The sequence below is a fragment of the Callorhinchus milii genome, unplaced genomic scaffold, assembly GCF_018977255.1.
Source record: "Callorhinchus milii isolate IMCB2004 unplaced genomic scaffold, IMCB_Cmil_1.0 Scaffold2, whole genome shotgun sequence".
NCBI lineage: Eukaryota > Metazoa > Chordata > Chondrichthyes > Chimaeriformes > Callorhinchidae > Callorhinchus > Callorhinchus milii.
In genome coordinates, this window is record NW_024704743.1 from 1,943,436 (window position 1) to 1,963,140 (window position 19,705).

Consider the following 19,705-nt stretch of genomic DNA (forward strand, 5'->3'; position numbering starts at 1 on the left):
TAAGTTGTGTCACGTACGTTCAGCTCCCCATTTGAGGGATGCCAGTTTCGTTAGCATGCCCGGCGCAGTGGCTCACTCACATACACTTACTCATACACTCACTCTCACTCACATATACTCACTCTCACATACACTCACTCACACACAGAGCATGGGAAAGTCACTCATTCATTAATTGCTCTTCACTCACTCACACTCACTCACTCTCAATCACTCACTCACACTCACTCACATACACTCACATACACTCACACTCACTCACATACACTCACACTCACATACGCTCACTCTCGCTCACATCCACTCACTCTCACTCAATCGCTCATTCACATACACTCACTCACGTACTTACTCACGCTCACTCACTCACTCACTCACTGGCTCACTGCTCTCGTTCAACCACAATTCATGACATTTACTCGGCGCCTTTCAGGTCAGGAGGCGCTGGACAGTCAGGGATTCTCACCCGAGCTGGGGGTTTGGGATCAGGAGGGGGTGGAGGGCGGGGAGGGTAGGGGGTCGGTGGAGGGGGTGGCCGGCACAGCCCAGCCTGGCTAAACGGCAGGACCTGGAAGAACAGACCAGTCACTGGGGGCAGGGAATCCTCCCCCTCAGCTCCTGGTCACCCCACAGCCAAAGCCCTAACGGGGAGGGTGGTCCTCGCTGGAGGAGCAGCGGGAAGGCTCGGCCACACAGCGCTATCAATGGCCGAGCTTTGAGGTTTCAGCGGGTTACACTCCAGCTGTAACCCCAACGCACACTCTGGGCTCCCCCCGAGCCTTGGCTCTTGCCAACCTGTGCCTAATACTCTCCGGAATTAGGCAAGCGGGGGGGGAGCGTCCCTCCAGAGAGAGGGAGAGAGAGAGAGAGAGAGCGCATTCCATTCCAGACATGGGGAAATTTCCAAAGGTCGGTTGCACAGGTATAGTCCTTACCGACATTCTGGTGCAGCGCCTTTCACATCAGAGGCGCGTCCCAAAGCCTTTCACAGGATATACTGTGAAGTGTGTTCCGCCCACAAAATACACAGTCACTACGCTTGGCAATACGTTCTGCGAAGCGCTTTTGAGACGCCTCGAAGACGCGATCAGGTGCCGGATCAAATGCGAGGCTTATTATTATTATATTTAACTGGAGCGTGACGAACGCAGCAGTCAGTTTGCTCACAGCAGTGTCTGGCCAACAGCCACAAAGGGAATTGCCAATTTTATCTGGGAATGTTGTGGCCAGGGACCAGGAGAAACTCTCCCTACTCTCCCTTCACGTTGAGCCATCAAGGGAGTTGGGGGGGGGGGGGGGGGAGGTGGGGAGGGGGTGGGGGGAATGTTACGACAGTGAAGGTAGGGGTTTCACCACCAGAGACAGTCGGTCCACCTTCTGGGAACTGACCTTTCTTGTCTGGTTGGAGTTCTGCACTGCAGTGGGAAGTTGTAAGTGTGACGTTGAACCGCCCTCTTCACAAAAAAAAAACGATTTCCAGTCCCTGTTCAAACGTGGCTCCTTCCTCTTCGGGGCGTGAAGTGCCGAATACTCAATAGGACGTGGGGGACACTGTTCGATATCATCCACGTCTCGAGAGGAGAACACATACAGGATAAAAGAGAAGCTCATTGGGTTTGAGAAATTTAACCCTGAACAATAATAATAATCCTGGCGTTTGATAATTTAGGATCACAGAATATTTCGGCGCAGAAGGAGGCCATTCGGCCCATCGTGCCTTCGGAAGAGCCACCCGATCAGCCCCACACTCCCCCCACCCCACTCTCTCTCCACATCCTTGCAAATGCTTCCTCTTCGAGTCCTTATCCAAATCCCTTTTGAAAGTTGTTGTTGAATCGGTTTCCACCCCCTGTCGGGCCGTGGGATCCAGACTGTAACCACTCTCCTGGGAAAAAAAATGTCTCCTCATCTCCCCTCTGGTTCTTTGTCCAGTTATCCTAAACCTGGTTACTGACCCACCCTCCAGTGGACACAGTTTCTCCCCGATCTACTCTCCAAACCCCTCATAATTTTGAGCAGCTCTATTAAATCTGCTCTTAACCTTCTCTGCTCTAAGGAGAACAATCCCAACATCTCTGGTTCTCTCCACGTAACTGAGGTCCCTCATCCCTGGTACCATTCTGGTAAATCTCCTCTGGTCCCTCTCCAAGGCTTTGGTATCCTTCCTAAAGTGTGGTGCCCAGAAAAGAACACAATATTTCAGCTATAGTTCACATCGGGAGGATGTCTAAAAGCGTTTCACAGGATTCTCTATAAAGTGTGGTGACTGTGTATATTATAGGCAAAGGCAGCAGCCAATTTGTTTACAGCAATGTCCCACTAACAGCCCTGAAGTTACATTAAAGTTACATTAATAATAATAATCCTTGCATTTGATGTAGTGCCTGATCACGTCATCGGGATGTCTCAAAGCGCTTCACGGAATATACACTGTAACGTGGAGTGACTGTATTTTGTGGGTGAAACGTGGCAGCCAATTGCGCACAGCAGCGTCCCCACAAACAGCCGTGGGAGACTTGCCTCAGGAATCGACCCCGGATCCTCTCGCTGGCGAGGCAAGTGCTCCAACCATTACGCTACAGGACTCCACCTATCAAGGAAATAATCCAACAAGCTCTTCCAGTGCTGCCACCAACAGAGGGATTAATAATAATAATAATAATAATAATAACAATCCTGACATTAGATACAGCGCCTTATCACGTCTTCGAGACGTCTCAAAGCGCCTCACGGGATAACACTGAATCGAACCGAACTGCGTGTTTTGAGATCGTGGTGAAGTTCAATTTTATTCGATATGAGTTGCCCCCCCACCCCCCCCCCATCCACCCCAATAAGGTCATGTATTGGGTGGGACATAAACCCTTTGACAAAACACTGCAGAGGCTGGAAACCCGAAACAAAAAACCAGGAGTCGCTGGGAACGCTCAGCAGGTCAGGCAGCATCTACTGGGGGAGAAAGGACCCCAAACACGTTGACCGGCTTTCCTTCCTCCCCATAGATGCTGCCTGACCCGCTGAGCGTTCCCGACCAGCGTTCCCAAACGCCGGAGGAGTTTCTCTGGTCCTTTGGCCCCACCAACAGGAAGGAGATGTCATTGCACAGTCTGGCAATGGAAATCGACCGGGGAAGCAAACCCGACGGCGCGTTGTTCACAGCGAAGAGGAACATAGCGGGCACGGAGGCCCCTCTCTCTCTCTCTCTCTCTCTCTCTCCTCTCCGTTCCCTTTCGTGGGATCTCTGTGTTTTGCTCGCAGAGCGAATCGAGATCCGCAAAGCCACTTTCAAACAAAAAAAAAGCCTCCACTTGATCCCAACACTCGATCAGCGGAGTCCCTGGAGCTCAGGGGTTAGAGCCCTCGCCTCGCGAGCGAGAGGACCCGGGTCCGATTCCCGGGCAGGTCAGGGCGAGACCTTGGGCAAGTTTCCTCACTCCACACACACACACACACACACGCGCACACGCACACACACACGCACACACACGCACACACACGCGCGCCTCTGTTTACCGGCAGTCAGTAGGAATCAGCCTGGTTGTTAGTCGATTGGGGGATGGCTTTTCCGGGCAGTAATAATCCCTTGAAAACAATCTTTTTAAAAAAAATTATTTGGTCAACTGAATTCACGGCTGTTTGTGGGGACACTGCTGTGCGCCATCGGCTGCTGCGTTTCGCCCACAAAACACACAGTCAATTCACTTTACAGTGTGTCCTGTGAAGCGCTTTGAGACGTCTCAACAACATGATAAGGCGCTGTATCAAATGCAAGGATTATTGTTATTATTATTATTATTATTATGTACCAGATTCCTGCCTTCCAGAGTAACTTTACCAGGGACAAAGGGGGAAGAAGGTTGGACGGAGAAGGGAATACAGAGAGAGCAAAGGTGACCCACCTCAGCAAAACAAAGGCACAAATACAATTAACAAAAGCAATTTCAACAAATGAATACAGAAAAGCCTTTCACGTGGAGCAGGAAGGTTTTGCACCCGCATTCCCCACACTCCCCCCACCCCCCGCACCCTCTCCTGCCCCCCCACCCCACCCTCTCCTGCCCCCCCACCCCACCCTCCCCCCCAAAAAAAGTTAGCGATTTCACATTTATTGCTCGGAATAAAATAAAATTCCTAGCGATTGCTAAGGACATTTCAATTGCTAAAATTGCTAAGAATAAATAAGGAATAAATAAGAATAAATAGTACCCAACATACCCTCCCCCTCCCCACCCCCCCCACACACACACAGGCGCATACACACACTCCTCCCCGTTTTAAAATCAAACGTGTCGTTAAACTGATGAGATAAGGAGACAAGTGTCCAACGGAGATCGCAGTTGGAGGTAAACCTGTGAGACGCAAAGGGAAGGAGTCAATCAATCTCTCTCTCTCTCTCTCTCTCTCTCTCGCTGGGATTCTCTTGTTAAATAGGGAACGAGAGCTCCTGGGGAGTGAGGCGAAGAGAAGAGGGCTCTCTACATATCATAATAACAATAATAACCATAATAATAATCCTCGCATTTGATATAGCGCCTTATCACATCTTTGAGACGTCTCAAAGATAAGCGAGTTGGCTGGGCTTTTTTTTGACTCTCAAGTGAAATCCCTGCTTCCCCCCCACCCCTCTCTCTCTCTCTCCCCCTTCCTCCTCCTCCTCCTCCTCCTCTTCTCTGTCTCCCTGCACTTTAACACGCAATCTCTCTCTCTCTCTCTCTCTCTCTCTCTGTAGTGATTGCATATTACAAGCTTGTTGCTCTGCTCGGAAAGAGACTGACTTGCCTCCCTGACTGACCGACCGACCGACCGACCGACTGACTGAGGGCACAAGAGGCAGGTAATGATTTATAAGGCGTAACAAGGATCTTCGGCAAGTGAGGACACACTCGCTCGCTCGCTCGCTCGCTCACTCGCTCACAGTCAGCTCTGAAATATTTAGCTGTCTGTCGTTTTTGCTTCCAGATTGATTTTTTTTTCAAGATGCAACTCACTTGTTTTAATCTCCTCTTATGCATTGGCCGTCGTGTGTGTTATATCTATACGTGTCTTAGTCTGTGTGTGTGTGTGTGTCTCTGTATGTGCCTTAGTGTGTGTGTGTGTCTCTGGGTGCGTGCTTCCCTCTCTGTAAGTGTCTCTTTGTCCGGTGTGCGTCCTTCTCTCTCCGTATCTGTTAGTGTGTGGCTCTCTCTCTGTATCTGTCTTTTTGTGTGTGTGCGCGTCTCTATCTGTATGTGTCTCTTAGTATGTATGTCTTTCTCTCTCTGTATGTGTTTCTTTGTGTGCGTGACTCTCTCTGTGCCTCTTAGTGTGTGTGTGTGTGTCTCTCTCTGTATATCTTAGTGTGTGACTCTCTCTCTGTGTCTCTTAGTGTGTGTTCCTATCTCTCTCTCTATATCTTCCCTTAGTGTGTCTATCTCACTCTCTGTATCTCTGTATCTCTTAGTATGTGTCTCTCTCTTTCTGTATCTCTTATGTGTGTGTGTGTCTCTCTCTTTATGTCTCGGTGTGTGTGTGTCTCTCTGTATCTCTCAGTGTGTATGTCTCTCTCTATCTCTTTAGTGTGTGTGTGTCTCTCTGTATCTTAGTGTGTGTGTGTGTCTCTCTCTTCCTGTATCGTAGTGCGTGTGTCTCTCTCTGTCTGTGTGTCATAGTGTGTCTCTCTCTCTCTCTGTATCTTAGTGTATGTGTGTGTGTGTCTCTCTCTGTGTATCTTTGTGTGTGTCTCTGTGTATCTTAGTGTATGTGTGTCTCTCTGTGTATCTTAGTGCGTGTGTCTCTCTGTGTATCTTAGTGTATGTCTCTCTCTCTCTCTGCATCTTAGTGTATGTGTCTCTCTGTGTATCTTAGTGTATGTGTCTCTCTCTCTCTGTATCTTAGTGTGTGTGTGTCTCTCTCTCTGTATCTTAGTGTGTGTGTGCTCTCTGTGTATCTTAGTGTATGTGTCTCTCTCTGTATCTTAGTGTATGTGTGTCTCTCTCTCTGTATCTTAGTGTATGTGTCTCTCTCTCTCTGTATCTTAGTGTATGTGTGTCTCTCTGTGTATCTTAGTGTATGTCTCTCTCTCTCTCTGTATCTTAGTGTATGTGTCTCTCTCTCTCTGTATCTTAGTGTGTGTGTGTCTCTCTGTGTATCTTAGTGTATGTCTCTCTCTCTCTCTGTATCCTAGTGTATGTGTGTGTCTCTGTGTATCTTAGTGTATGTGTCTCTCTCTCTGTATCTTCGTGTGTGTGTCTCTGTGTATCTTAGTGTATGTCTCTCTCTCTCTGTATCGTAGTGTATGTGTCTCTCTCTTTGTATCTTCGTGTGTGTGTCTCTGTGTATCTTAGTGTATGTCTCTCTCTCTGTATAAGTGGCTGTTTTGTTATGCCTTGTGCACTCATAAAGGATTGAGATCTTTATTTTCTCTCTCTCTCTCTCTCTCTCTCTCTCTCGCTCGTTTAGATTAAAGCCACTCTACTGAATGAAGGCTTCGCCGAACCCGCCCGCAAAGCCCATCGAGCCGGGCAGAACATCCCCAGTGGACGGTCAAATGGAGTGAGCGCACACGCAGAGAGAGACAGAGAGAGAGAGAGTGAGAGCGAGAGGCAGAGGGAGAGAGGGAGCGAGAGAGGGATCTGTGATTCACCATCTGTCAACATGCGCATTTGAGAACAAGTCTGTGCATTCGCTGAAGCCAATCCAAGAGGAAGAAAACGAAAGGATAATAATAACAACAAGAATCATAACAATAATAATCCTCGCCTTCGATACAGCGCCTCGTCACGTCCTCGAGACGCCGCGAAGCTCTCCGCGAGGATACTCCGTGAAGCGGAGAGCGACTGTGTGTTTGTTTGCGGGCAAAACGCGGCAGCCAAACCGCGCGTACGGGCTGCCATGTCCTGCGTGCGAAGGGCGGTGGATTGAGTGACCGTGTTTTTTTGGGGAGGGGTTGGGCGGGGGGGCGGAGAGAGAGAGAGAGAGCGTGGGGGGTGGTAAGGGAGGGAGGGAGGGAGGGAGGGAGGGAATTCGCATCGCGTTGAAGGTCATGGATGCGTCCAACGCCACAGGTTGGAGCAACCGAAGTGAGGCGGTGGGAGATCTCCTGGAGAAGCCCCTGTCCGTGGTGGGTGTGCTGGTGTTGACCCTGTTAGCCGGGCTGGTGGTCGCCACCTTCCTTTGGAACCTGCTGGTTCTGTTCACCATCCTGAGGGTCAGGACGTTCCACCGGGTCCCGCACAACCTGGTGGCCTCCATGGCCATGTCTGACGTGATGGTGGCCGCCCTGGTCATGCCCCTCAGTTTGGTTCACGAGCTGAACGGGCGGCGCTGGAGGCTGGGCAAGGCCCTGTGCCAGGTCTGGATCTCGTTCGACGTCCTGTGCTGCACGGCCAGCATCTGGAACGTGACCGCCATCGCCCTGGACCGCTACTGGTCCATCACCAGGCACCTGGAGTACACGCTCAGAGCCAGGAAGAAGGTCTCCAACATGATGATCGTGCTGACCTGGCTCCTCTCGGCTGTCATCTCGCTCTCCCCGCTCTTCGGCTGGGGCAAGACCTACTCCGAGCGGGACCAGCGATGTCAAGTCAGCCAAGAGCCATCGTACACCATCTTCTCCACCTTCGGGGCTTTTTACCTGCCGCTCTGTGTCGTGCTGTTTGTGTACTGGAAGATCTACAAAGCCGCAAAGTTTCGAATTGGATCGCGAAGGACTAACACCATTACCCCGATGCCTGAGGTACGCGCGTGATACCACCATCATCGTCATCGTCATCATCATTTGATACAGCGCCTCACCGTGTCTTCGAGACGACTCAAAGCGCTTCACAGGATATACTGTAAAGTGAATTAACTGTGTTTTGTGGGCCGAACGCGGCAGCTAATTGCGCACAGCAGCGTCCCCACAAACAACCGTGGGTTGAGTGACCAAATTATTATGATTATTATTTTTTGAAGGGATTATTACCCTCAGAAAAGTGATCCACCAATCGACTAACAACCGGGTTCCTACTGACTGCCGGTAAACAGAGGCGCGCGTGTGTGTGGAGTGAGGAAACTTGCCCAATGTCTCGCCCCGACCAATACACATGCCTGATACATACAGTTCATATAAACAGTCACCATATATACACGTATGTATATTGCAATCATAATATATACATCACAAAGTATACAGTTACTCCACTTTACAGTATATCCCATGAAGTGCGTTGACACTGTCCTGATGGAGAGATGGAAAGGACGTTTGCTGGAAGTGAGCTGATGCCACAGCTGATTAACATGTACATATACAAGACTTACATAGAAGCTTTTATTGGAAGTTTGCGCTTCTGGAAAGCTCCAAAAAACATTTTTATTGCAAAAACTGCAAACCTCTGCTTGGATCTATGGAATCCTGGAGCTCAGGGGTTAGAGCCCTCGCCTCGCGAGCGAGAGGACCCGGGTTCGATTCCCGGGCAGGTCAGGGCGAGACATTGGGCAAGTTTCCTCGCTCCCCACACACACACACATGCGCGCCATAGATACATATAGACATAGTGCATTACACACACTAAATACATGCGTGATACATGTACACACAAAACAATAAATACACAAACAGGCACTATCCACGCCACATATGTGCATGTGTTTTGCCCACAAAATACGCAGTCACTGCACGTTACGCCTTACGCTTTACTGTGAAGCGCTTTGAGACATCTCAACGACGTGGTAAGGCGCTACGTCAAATGCAAGCATTATTATTATTAATATTAATATTATTATTATTATTATTAAGAACGCAAACAGAGTAATAATCCTTGCAGTTGATACACTGGCTTTATCTGGTCTCCGAGGCTACTCAGAGCGCTTCACGAGATATACAGTGCAGTGATACGCAGTGGCCGTGTGTATTTGTTCGGGAGAAATACATACAAATATGCTCCCCGCCCTCACCCCCACCCGCACACGTGAAACAGACACCCAACCCACATGCACATGCGCTCGTTATTGTTACAGCGACTTGCATGTATGCTGCGCCCCCTCACGCAGGGTAGGGTCCTGGAGCACGATGCTGAGCCGGGGGTGGGGGGGGGGGGAGTGGGGGAAGGGGAGGAGGTGACCCTTAAGGCACTAGTCGAAGTGGGAGAGGGGGGGTGGGGCGGTGGGGGAGAGGCGGAGGGATGGAGGGAGAGTCTTCGGGGCGTTGTGGCTTAAAGCGTGGGGGTCGATTGTGGAATGGAGGTGGTGGTGGCGGGGGGGGAGAGGGAGGGCGAGGGAAAAGCAGGAGGCCGGAGCCAGGTGGGGGGGTTGGTTGGGGTGGGGTGGGGGGGCGGAGGGCGGGTAAGCAGGTCTGTAGGACAGTAAGCAATCTCTCTCTCTGTCTCTCTCTCTCTCTTGTCCTGAACGTGGTCCTTTCCTCACATCCTCCCCCAACTCCACCCCTCTCCCTCACCCCTCCCAACCCCGACCCCCTCTCCCCCTCTCCCCCTCCTCCTTTCGGACCTTCTTGTCTTAGGCGAAGGAGACATCCCACCAGCCCCGGATGGTGTTCACGGTCAGACACGCCACCGTGACCTTTCAGACGGACGGGGACACCTGGAGGGAGCAGAAGGAGAAGAAGGCGGCGCTGATGGTGGGGATCCTGATCGGAGTCTTCGTGCTCTGCTGGATCCCCTTCTTCATCACCGAGCTGATCAGCCCCCTGTGCTCCTGCAGCATTCCCCCCGTCTGGAAAAGCATCTTCCTGTGGCTGGGCTACATCAACTCCTTCTTCAACCCTCTCATCTACACGGCCTTCAACAAGAACTACAGCAACGCCTTCAGGAACCTCTTTTCCAGGCCACGGTGACCTAACGGGAGTCTAAGTTTCTGACGTCTGTTGGAGTATTTTGCCTGAGGTCTCTGAGCAGGAAACAGTCCACACCATCTCCTCGGGACCCTCGCTCACCTTTTTTCGAGTACCGCCTGAAAACTCCCTCCCCCCCCCCCCCCCCACAACCTGTATATTTTGTGGGCGAGACGTTGTAAGCGTTGGATTGCAAGAAAAAATAAGAAGGAAAATCACCCTTTGTCACTCTCCACACCCCCCCCTCCCCTCCCCTACCACCCTCCCACCCCCACCACCTCTCCCCCCCCTCCTCTCCTCTCCTCTCCCCTCTCCCCCGCCTCCCCATCTCCCCACTCCAGCAAAAGTCTGGCCTCCAATCAACACGTTTTGTAAACATCTTCAGGGGGAAATTTTCTTTTAGGAAATCACATTATGGGAAAGATTGGGTTGGTCCATAGGTGGTTCGGGACTTATGTGCAAGTGGCTGTCAGGAAGGTGGGAGGAGAACTAGATGGACCTTGGTCTGTTTTTTCATCCAACATTTCTTATGTTCCTATTATGTTCTTAATCAATTCTCGACTGATTTTCTCTTCACTGCTGACTCTGGGTCGATCTGTCTGTCTGTCTGTCTGTCTGTCTGTCTGTCTGTCTGTCTGTCTGTCTGTCTGTCTGTCTGTCTGTCTGTCTGTCTGTCTGTCTGTCTATACACACATGCATACATACATACACACACACACACACACATACACACACATACAGACACACACACACAGCAGATAATGATAATAAAATTCTGTGCCTCATTGACCACAGTTTCAACCCCACCTTCCGACCTCCGAGCATTTGTTCCACAATAAAGTCGAGTCACTAAAGTTGAGAGTGGAAGAGCAATATTTCTATTTTTCCCCGAGATTCATGTACAGACCATCTCTGACCCATATTACTGTCAAACATTTGTACCACTTATTCTGAAGTAACGTAGCTTTGTTTGTAGCTATCAGAAACACCTTACTAAATAAAGCACACACGCAGGTGTAGACACAGAAATACATTCATTCATAGATAATAATAATAATAATCCTTGCATTTGATACAGCGTCTTATCACGTCTGCGAGACATTTCAGAGCCCTTCACAGGATCTCCTGTAAAGGTAATTGACAGTGTATTTTGCGGGCGAGATACATACGTATATGCACAATTCTCATTGTAAATAATAATTATAATACTCTATAATGCTCCTTTTCTCCTAAGTAAGTCCCCAGGGTGTTTGTTATACCAAGGTCAGCCTGTATCCCTGCTTTTGCTATAGCGCCTTTCACGTCAGGAGGAATCGCAAAACACTTTGCAAGATTTACTACAACCCTCAGTGACTGGGTGTATTTTGTAGGCGAAGGCGGCAGCCAATTTGTGCGCAGCAATGTCTCACAAACAGCCAGGAAATGAGTGAATGACTGAAATAAAACAGCAATGACTCGCATTTATGCAGCACCCGTCACTCAGAATGGAGTCTCGGAACGATAACACGTCATATTGAAAGGATAATTCAATCGGGAACGTGAATGGACATGGAGAGGAAGCAGCCTGGGATAACACCCATAAAATATGGATCGGAGAAATCCTTCAATCGCTGTCGTTTTATTTTTACTCGATCAATCGTAACAGGTTGTCACCGTTTTACAACAATAACAATCCTGGGGTTTGACACAGCGCCCGATCACGTCTTCGAGAAAGCGCTTCACAGGATACCCCGTCACGTGAATTCGCCAAACTCTCTGAACTGCTAAGAAAATAAGAGGCAATCTTGGATCCGGATGGAATCTGTTCCTCTCTGCAAACACATGTTTTACTGACGGGACAGATATATATATATATATATAAACGCATGCTCTGTTCCTCAGAATTTATTCACAAATATTTGACCGCCGCTCGGAACCTGTATTTCTGTTGATATCTTACGAGTAAATAGATTTATTTTAAAAAAAAGTCATTTGTGTTTTTCATTTGTGTCTCACCCGGTTAATGGAGCTGGTGATAATTGGAGTGGAAACTTGCGGTGTTTCTTAACCCATTCCTTGTGTTAATTAGCACACAGGAAGGGTGAGAGACACTGCAGATTGTGGCCGCCCACCTCAGGCCTGGGAATCGAAACTAATCTATCTGGCGCCTCTGGCTCACCAAGATGATATCCAAGCAGCTCGCTCGATATAATAATACAATAATAGCCCTGGCATTTGATACAGCGCCTTATCATGTCTTCGAGACGTCTCAAAGTGCTTGACAGGATAGATCGTAAAGTGTAGTGACTGTGTGTTTCGTGGGCGAATCGCGGCAGCCAATTGCGCACAGCGGCGTCCCACAAACAGCCGTGGATTGAGTGACCGAATGATTATTATTATTTATTTTTAAGCATTTATTACCTCTGGAAAAGCGATCCGCCAATGGACTAACAACCGGGTTCCTACTGACTGCCGGTAAACAGAGGCGTGTGTGTGTGTGTGGGTGTGTGTGGGTGTGTGTGTGTGTGGGTGTGTGTGGGTGGGTGAGTGTGGGTGGGTGTGTGTGTGGGTGTGTGTGGGTGGGTGGGTGGGTGTGGGTGTGGGTGTGTGTCTGTGTGTGGGTGGGTGGGTGGGTGGGGGTGTGGGTGTGGGTGTGTGTGTGTGTGTGGGTGGGTGTGGGTGGGTGTGTGTGTGTGTGTGGGTGGGTGTGTGTGGGTGTGTGTGGGTGTGTGTGGGTGTGGGTGTGTATGTGGATGGGTGGGTGGGTGTGTGGGTGGGTGTGTGTGGGTGTGTGTGGGTGGGTGTGTGGGTGTGTGTGGGTGGGTGTGTGTGTGGGTGTGTGTGTGTGGGTGTGTGGGTGGGTGTGTGTGTGGGTGTGTGTGTGTGTGGGTGTGGGTGTGGGTGTGGGTGTGTGTGGGTGGGTGTGTGGGTGGGTGGGTGTGTGGGTGTGTGTGTGTGGGTATGTGTGTGGGTGTGTGTGTGTGGAGTAAGGAAACTTCCCCAATGCTTCGCCCTGACCTGCCCAGGAATGTTTGTGGGACATTACTGTGAGCGATTGACTGCCGCGTTTCTCTCACTTAAAGTACAGTCAACCCACTTTGCAATGCTATTAATACGCCTGATAATAACCCCTCCAAAAAACAAAACAGCAATAACTTGGTCATTTTCAACCCACGGCTGTTTGTGGGGGACACTGCTGTGCGCAATTGGCTGCGCAATTGGTTTCGCCCACAAATATACGGTCAATTCATTTTACAGTATATTCTGTGAAGCGCTGTGGGACGCCTCGGAGACGTGAAAAGCGCTATATCCAATGCGAGGATCATTATTATTGCTATTATGACCCGGGAATCGAACCCGGGTCCTCTCGCTTGCGAGGCGAGTGCTCCAACCCCTGAGCTCCGGGACTCCACGAGGGGTGCAATAGGGCGAGAGCAGGACTCGAGCCCGTTACCTGGGCAGTGGTGGGGAGAGCCCGTGTACGCTGGCAAACACGGTTTTGCATGAGAGGTTACAACAGGTGAGGAGAGCAATCTGTGTCAGTCAGGAGATGCTTAACCGAGTGCTGTTGTAGCCTTAGCAACCGACGGGATGCTGTGAAGCAAAGCCGACAGCACTCTCCTCTACGCAAGAGGTGTTCAGAATGATGAAAGGATTCGAGAGGATAAATGGCGAGGGACTATTTCCGCTGGTTGATGATTCAAGGACAAGAGGCCATGAATTTAAGATTATAACTGGGAGACCGAGTAATCATTTTGTATGTGAAATAGCGCCTATTAAATCGTCACGACTCAGAAGGCTGTCAAATACAAGGATTATGTATGTATTTGTAGTTGAAGGCACCAAATGAAGTGAATGTCACAGATGTAGCATCTTCCATCACAATAGTAAATAAGGAAATATAAGCGTAAATATTATTATAATAATATAATTATTAATGACAATAGTAATACAGTTATTAACAACAATGACATAATATTGGTAACATTAATAGTTTAATATCAATAACAACAATAATACAATCAGTAATAACAACGGTATTGTTAGTAATAATATAATTCATAAGCTCTCAAAATAATAATAAATTGGGCACTCGATGCACGGCTGTTTGTGGGGGACGCCGCTGTGCGCAATCGGCGGCCGCGTTTCGCCCCCAAAATACACAGTCACTGCACTTTACAGTATATTCTGTGAAGCGCTTTGAGACGTCTCGAAGACGTGATAAGGCGCTGTATCAAATGCGAGGGCTATTATTATTATTATTATTATTATTATTATCGAGTGAGCTGCTTGAATATCAACCTGGTGAGCCTGAGGTAAGAAATTGATCAGTCTGCTGCTCGGCACATGAAGAATTCTCCCAGCATCGAACTCTTGAACTACAGTCAGGAGCCTGAACAAAGATTAGCACAAGCGCGGTCAAATCAAGTAACAAACCGTCGGAGGCAATTGGGTCAGGAGGACGTCAATGAAATAACGACTCAGCGGTCTCACAAATGCATGAGACGGCCTGCAATAATTTAGTTATTTTGCGGTTGCAGGTCAATATGTTTCTTAACATATTTGATTTGTGCTCTTTTAAGACACTGGACTGGTTTATCCTTGAAATGCCTAACCACTCGTTGCTGCTCACTAAACAATAATAATAATAATAATAATAATAATCCTTGCATTTGATATAGCGCTTTTCACGTCGGGAGGACGTCCCAATATTTGTGGGCGAACGCAGCAGCGTTTTTTATCCGAATTGATTTTTGTTTGGTCATGTTAAGGTGGGGAAATTTGCATTTTATACCAACTTTATCATTTAATTAAATCTATTGCATTGTTACCAGCAATCTAAAAACAGTACAATAAATGTAACATCTTGTAGCTCAGTGGTTAGAGCACTCGCTTTGCAAGTGAGAGACCTGAGTTCAATTCCAGGCAGAGGGCGAAACCTCGGGCAAGTTTCCTTACTCCACACAGAGCCTAATAATAATCCTCCAAAACCAAAAACAATAATAAATTGGTCATTTTCAATCCACGACTGTTTGTGGGACATTACTGTGCGCAATTGGCTGCCGCGTTCGCCCACAAATATACAGTCAATTCACTTTACAGTGTGTTCTGTGAAGCGCTTTGGGACGTCGAGAAGACGTGAAAAGTGCTATATCAAATGCAAGGATTATTATTATTATTATTACTGTTACTGTCCAAGTGAATTGACTGTGTGCTTTGTGGGCGAAACGCGGCAGCCGATTGCGCACAGTTTCCCACAAAGCTTCACGCACATTCCGAGGGCGGAGGCAGAGAGATAGAGTCGGGTGTCATCCACGTCCATGTGGAAGTTGACCCCATGTCTAAAGATGATGTCACCAAGAGGGAAGCATGTACAAGTTGAAGAGGAGAGTGACCGGGGACAGAGCCCTGAGGAGCACCGCACGAGACGGTGCGGGGGATAGAGGAGAAGCCGTTTGAGGAGACGGTGCGAGAGGTAGGATCTGAACCAGTCAAGGACAGAACCATGAAGGTTGTGGGTTGGGGGGGGGGCGAGAGGAGAGCCGATTGAGGAGGATAGATCGAGTGGTCAATGGCAGCAGAGAGATCAAGGAGGACGAGGAGACAGAGAGAGCCCCGGTCACGGATTGACGAAGTGCCATTTGTCACTTTGACCAGAGCTGTTCCTGAGCTGTGGGCGGCACGGAAACCCGACTGGAGGGGTTCGTAGAGGGAGTGGCGGGAGAGGAAGGAGCCCAGATGGGAAGCAACGACTTTAGGTGTCAGCCTGGCTTAGTTTGGGCCTCTGAGTTAGGTCTGGCCCTTCAGCTGGACTTTAAAGATACCTCAGCCCTATTCAAAAAGAGAAGGGAGTTTATCCCAGTGTCCTGTTTACCAATTCCTCAGATAAAATTGATCACTGGCTTCATAGCTGCTTGTGGGACATTGCCGTGAAGCAAATTGGCTGCCGATTCACCTACAGTAACCTAATAACTAATTCCTTGTTCTATTGTTGTAGAGCGCTTTATGTCACAACATTTTTACAATAATTCCCGCGACGTGCTTTGAGATGTGATAAAGTGCTTCTTTGGGTTATAGCTGATTCAGAGTGAAATTTCAATTGCAATTGAAAGGGACATTCCAACAGACGTCAATCTGTGGACACACCATATCAGCGTAAAGTAGACACACTGTGTCCACGGACTGGTCTGCAATGTGCTTTTCACGCATGAGGAGAGGGTTTGGGGACTGAAAGGCAAGGTTCACCCAGTCACCTTTTAAAGTCAAAGACGTGAAATGCACTTTGGCAAATGATTGTCTGTAAACCCAAGGATTTTATACTTTGGACACAGAAGGTATACTAATCGTGTGATACACCTTGAGCTCAGGGGAAAGAGCACGCGCCTCGCAAGCGAGAGGACCCAGTTTTGATTCCCGGGCAGGTCGGGGTGAAACATTGGGCAAGTTTCCTTACTCCACACACATGCTTCTGTTTACCTAACAGTAAGTAGGATCTCAGTGGTTAGTCGATTGGCGTATCGCTTTTCCGTGCTTAATAATCCCTTTTAAAAAATAATTTGGTCACTTCAACCCACGGCTGTTTGTGGGGGGACGCTGCTGTGCGCAATCGGCTGCTGCGTTTTGCCCACAAAATATGCAGTCAATTCACTTCACAGTGTATCCTGTGAAGCGCTTTGAGATGTCTCGAAGACGTGATAAGGCGCTGTATCAAATGCCAGGATTATTATTGTTATTAAACCTTTGTTATTATTACTATCTTGTTCCATTCTTGTTGGGCCAAATGACCGTATCTCTGTACCTTGTCAAGCGATGTAGGTGAAGAACACACCCTTTGATCTTCAGGTGCTGTGTCTTCCCTTAGGCAACACTATAAAGCTTGGTTCTACTTCAAAGTACACAAGACAAGTTGTAGCCTTTCAGCTCCTGATCAGTGGTCATTAAGTCCGAGAACTTGACACTTGATTGACTATAACCTGATGTACATGGACATCTTATCCATTTGAAATTCATCAAGGGCAAAAGATCACAAGAGAGATTTAGACAAAGAAAGTTCTTTGCCCTTTTGATCTCATTCTGCCGTCTTCCCTCCACGCACAGTAGCGCCTCAGAGTGCTTAACAGTGACGGAGCCTGACTCCAAGCCAGTGGGGCTGCGGTTGCGTGGGGTGGGGGGGAGAGGGGTGACCGGAAGCCGGTCAAAAAGGACGGTCTTCAGGCGGGACTTGGAAAAGGGGAGAGAAGGAGCAAAGCGGAGGGATTGAGGGAGATGTTCCACTCTTTACAGTATATTCTGTGAAGGGCTTTGAGACGTCTCGGAGATGTGATAAAGCGCTGTGTCAAATGCCAGGATTATTATTATTATTATATAACAGAGAGCAAATCCATTCAGGCCAGCGAGGTGAACCTGTTGATGGCTGCTCCACTCGAGCCGACCTCTTTAATCCCAATTCTCTGCCCTTTCCCCCCCCTCCCCCGGACCCCCTCACGTTGTCAACAGCAGATCAGACAACGTCGGGAAGACAGACAGACAGAAGTAGGTTGAGTTTAATAACCGCTGCCCTTCATCAGAAGTGGGTTTCCAACAGTTCTGTATCTTTTGACAAGTGCAAAATCCGCAGCTATTCCTGTTGACTAATAGATTTGGGACCTGATGGATTCCACTCCCCGCTGAGTAAATCAGAGTCCCCATTGTGCTGGTTGATTAGTGCTAATGAGAATTCAGGTAGCCTGCGATGGATTCCCCTTGTTAAAATTCCTCCATTGCTGAGATAACCAACACTTCAATCTCCTCTTTAACAATGACCAATTTTGCCAAGGAGACCTGTAATGGAAAACGACTGAAACACTGATACAATATATTTCGACGCGACACATTGTGTAGCAGATACCGAAACGCAGAATAGTCTTAGCCTTTAAGATCATTTTGCCGTCCTTCAGATGAGACGTTAAACCCAGGTCCTGTCTTTGCCTGCTCAGGTGGACGTTAAAGTTCCCACAGCGCTGTTCGAAGAGGAACAGGAGTTTATCCTGGTGTCCTGGGCCGGCAATCCCCTATATAATAACAAATGATAATAATCCTGGCGTTTGATACAGCGCCTGATCACGTCTTCGAGACGTCTCAAAGCGCTTCACAGGACACGCTGTAAAGTGAATTGACTGGGTACAATTCCCGGGCAGGGCGAAACGTTGGGCAAGCTTCCTTACTCCTTACAAATGCCTCTGTTTGCCTAGAAGTAAGTAGGAACCCGGATGTTAGTCGACTTGGGGGTCGCTTACCGGGGATAATAATTCCTTTCAAAAAAAAATTGGTCACTCAATCCACGACTGGTTGCGGGACACCGCTGTGCGCAATTGGCTGCCGCGTTTCACCCACACTTCACAGTGTATCCCGTGAAGCACTTTGAGACGTCTCGAAGACTTGATAAGGCGCTGTGTCAAATGCAAGGATTACTGTTATTATTATTATAATTTGTTCACGTCTGTATTATTTTCTTTTCAGTGCCATTGCATTCTGCAAGTGACCTTTGTCAGATTGGGAGGATATGTGCGTGTGTGTGTGTGTAAAAAACAACAGCAAAACCAATAGGTTTAATGTGCTGTGAATAATTACCTGACATTGTGGTGCTGCATCCAACATTGTCCACCAGAGGTTAACACAAACCTTGGTCACGTTTTCCGATAATTGGAACTTGATTCATTTGAGAAATTGACAGACTGTTGAGTTGATCCGCAGGAGACACGGTAATATGTTTTTTGCTGAACTCATCTCTGTTTGCCGCATTCGATGTCAGTGTCCCACAAACAGTCGTGGATCGAGTGACCAATTTATTACTTTAGTTATTATTTTTTTGAAGGGATTATTATCCCCCGGAAAAGCGATCCCCCAATCGACTAACAACCGGGTTCCTGCTGACTGCTGGTAAACAGAGGCGTGTGTGTGTGTGTGTGGAGTAAGGAAACTTGCCCAACATTTCGCCCTGACCTGCCCGGGAATCGAACCCGGGTCCTCTCGCTTGGGAGGCGAGGGCTCTAACCACTGAGTTACAGGACTCCACACGATTTGTTCCACACAGGATTTCAACACGGGATTTCTCAAGTGAGCAATCTGAAGTCCATGAGGCAACAGGAGCTGGGGATGGATATCCAGGTCAGAAAGTAACAAGTAGGAAATTATAGCCACATCGCTGGAGACACGAAGGAAATAATTTGCTCAGTTATTGAAAGCAGACAGAAGGCTTGCCCTGGCAGAATGGTTCACCCTTAGACACTCGCAGATCACAGGGTAGCTACTCTGATATAATGTTGGGGGAGCACTTTACTGTAACATCCACCCGGGGGTAAGAAATCGAGTGAGGTCTCGTGGCAATTCAGTGATGGGCTTGGCCACCTCTGAGATGCTATTCTGCGTGACGGGCAATCTGTAAATGCAAGTTGTCGTCACAATTTAGCCCCCCACCCCCCCGCCCCCCACTCTGTGATTGATCTAGTCAGTCCGGTTCCTGAGCCAGGAGGGGCCACAGTATTCCAGGGCACTCACTGCTGATGGCAGCTCAGCCCGGCCCTGGCTCATCCACCGGAAGGACCTGGAAAGGCCGACAGGGAGGTTTAATGTGCTGTGAATAATTACCTGACATGGTGGTGCTGCAGGGAATCCTCCCTCTCAGCTCCTGTTAACCCCGCAGCGAAAGCACTAACTAACTAACTAACTAACTAACTAACTAACGGGGAGGGTGGTCCCAGCTGGACAAGCAGCGGGAAAGCTTTGCTGGACAGTGCTCTGAATCCCAACTTCTGTGGTTTCTGCTTGTTCAATTCCAACAGCACCCAAGTGCGCACTGTGAGGTAACTTGGGCCCTAATAAGAACGTAGGAACATAGGAATTAGGAGCAGGTGTAGGCCATTCAGCCCCTCGAGTCTGCCC

The 19,705-nt window shown here is 48.7% G+C and overlaps 2 protein-coding genes and 1 non-coding gene across 3 annotated transcripts in view; 1 reads left to right on the plus strand and 2 right to left on the minus strand.

Moving 5' to 3' along the window:
* The window catches only part of paxip1 (PAX interacting (with transcription-activation domain) protein 1), a 25,136-nt gene extending 21,964 nt beyond the window's left edge, over window positions 1–3,172 (minus strand). The window contains 1 exon segment of the mRNA XM_042332540.1: window positions 2,951–3,172. Coding sequence (XP_042188474.1) covers window positions 2,951–3,172 — 222 coding nt within the window.
* A 3,849-nt stretch (window positions 3,173–7,021) lies between these two features.
* Window positions 7,022–9,816, plus strand: LOC103190269 (5-hydroxytryptamine receptor 5A-like). Its single transcript, XM_042332542.1, has 2 exons — window positions 7,022–7,714; window positions 9,476–9,816. The coding sequence occupies exons 1-2, from the start codon at window positions 7,022–7,024 to the stop codon at window positions 9,806–9,808; spliced, it is 1,026 nt and encodes a 341-aa protein (XP_042188476.1). The 3' UTR covers window positions 9,809–9,816.
* Window positions 9,817–18,761: 8,945 nt separating this feature from the next.
* trnag-ccc lies at window positions 18,762–18,835 on the minus strand. Its single transcript has one exon. It is a non-coding gene; the product is annotated as a tRNA-Gly (tRNA).
* Window positions 18,836–19,705: the final 870 nt, after the last annotated feature.

Coding starts and splice junctions, on each gene's coding strand:
- LOC103190269 (XM_042332542.1), top strand. CDS start 7,022: ATGGATGCGTCCAACGCCACAGGTTGGAGCAACCGAAGTGAGGCGGTG. Junction 7,715..9,475: donor CCATTACCCCGATGCCTGAG/GTACGCGCGTGA, acceptor TTCTTGTCTTAG/GCGAAGGAGACATCCCACCA.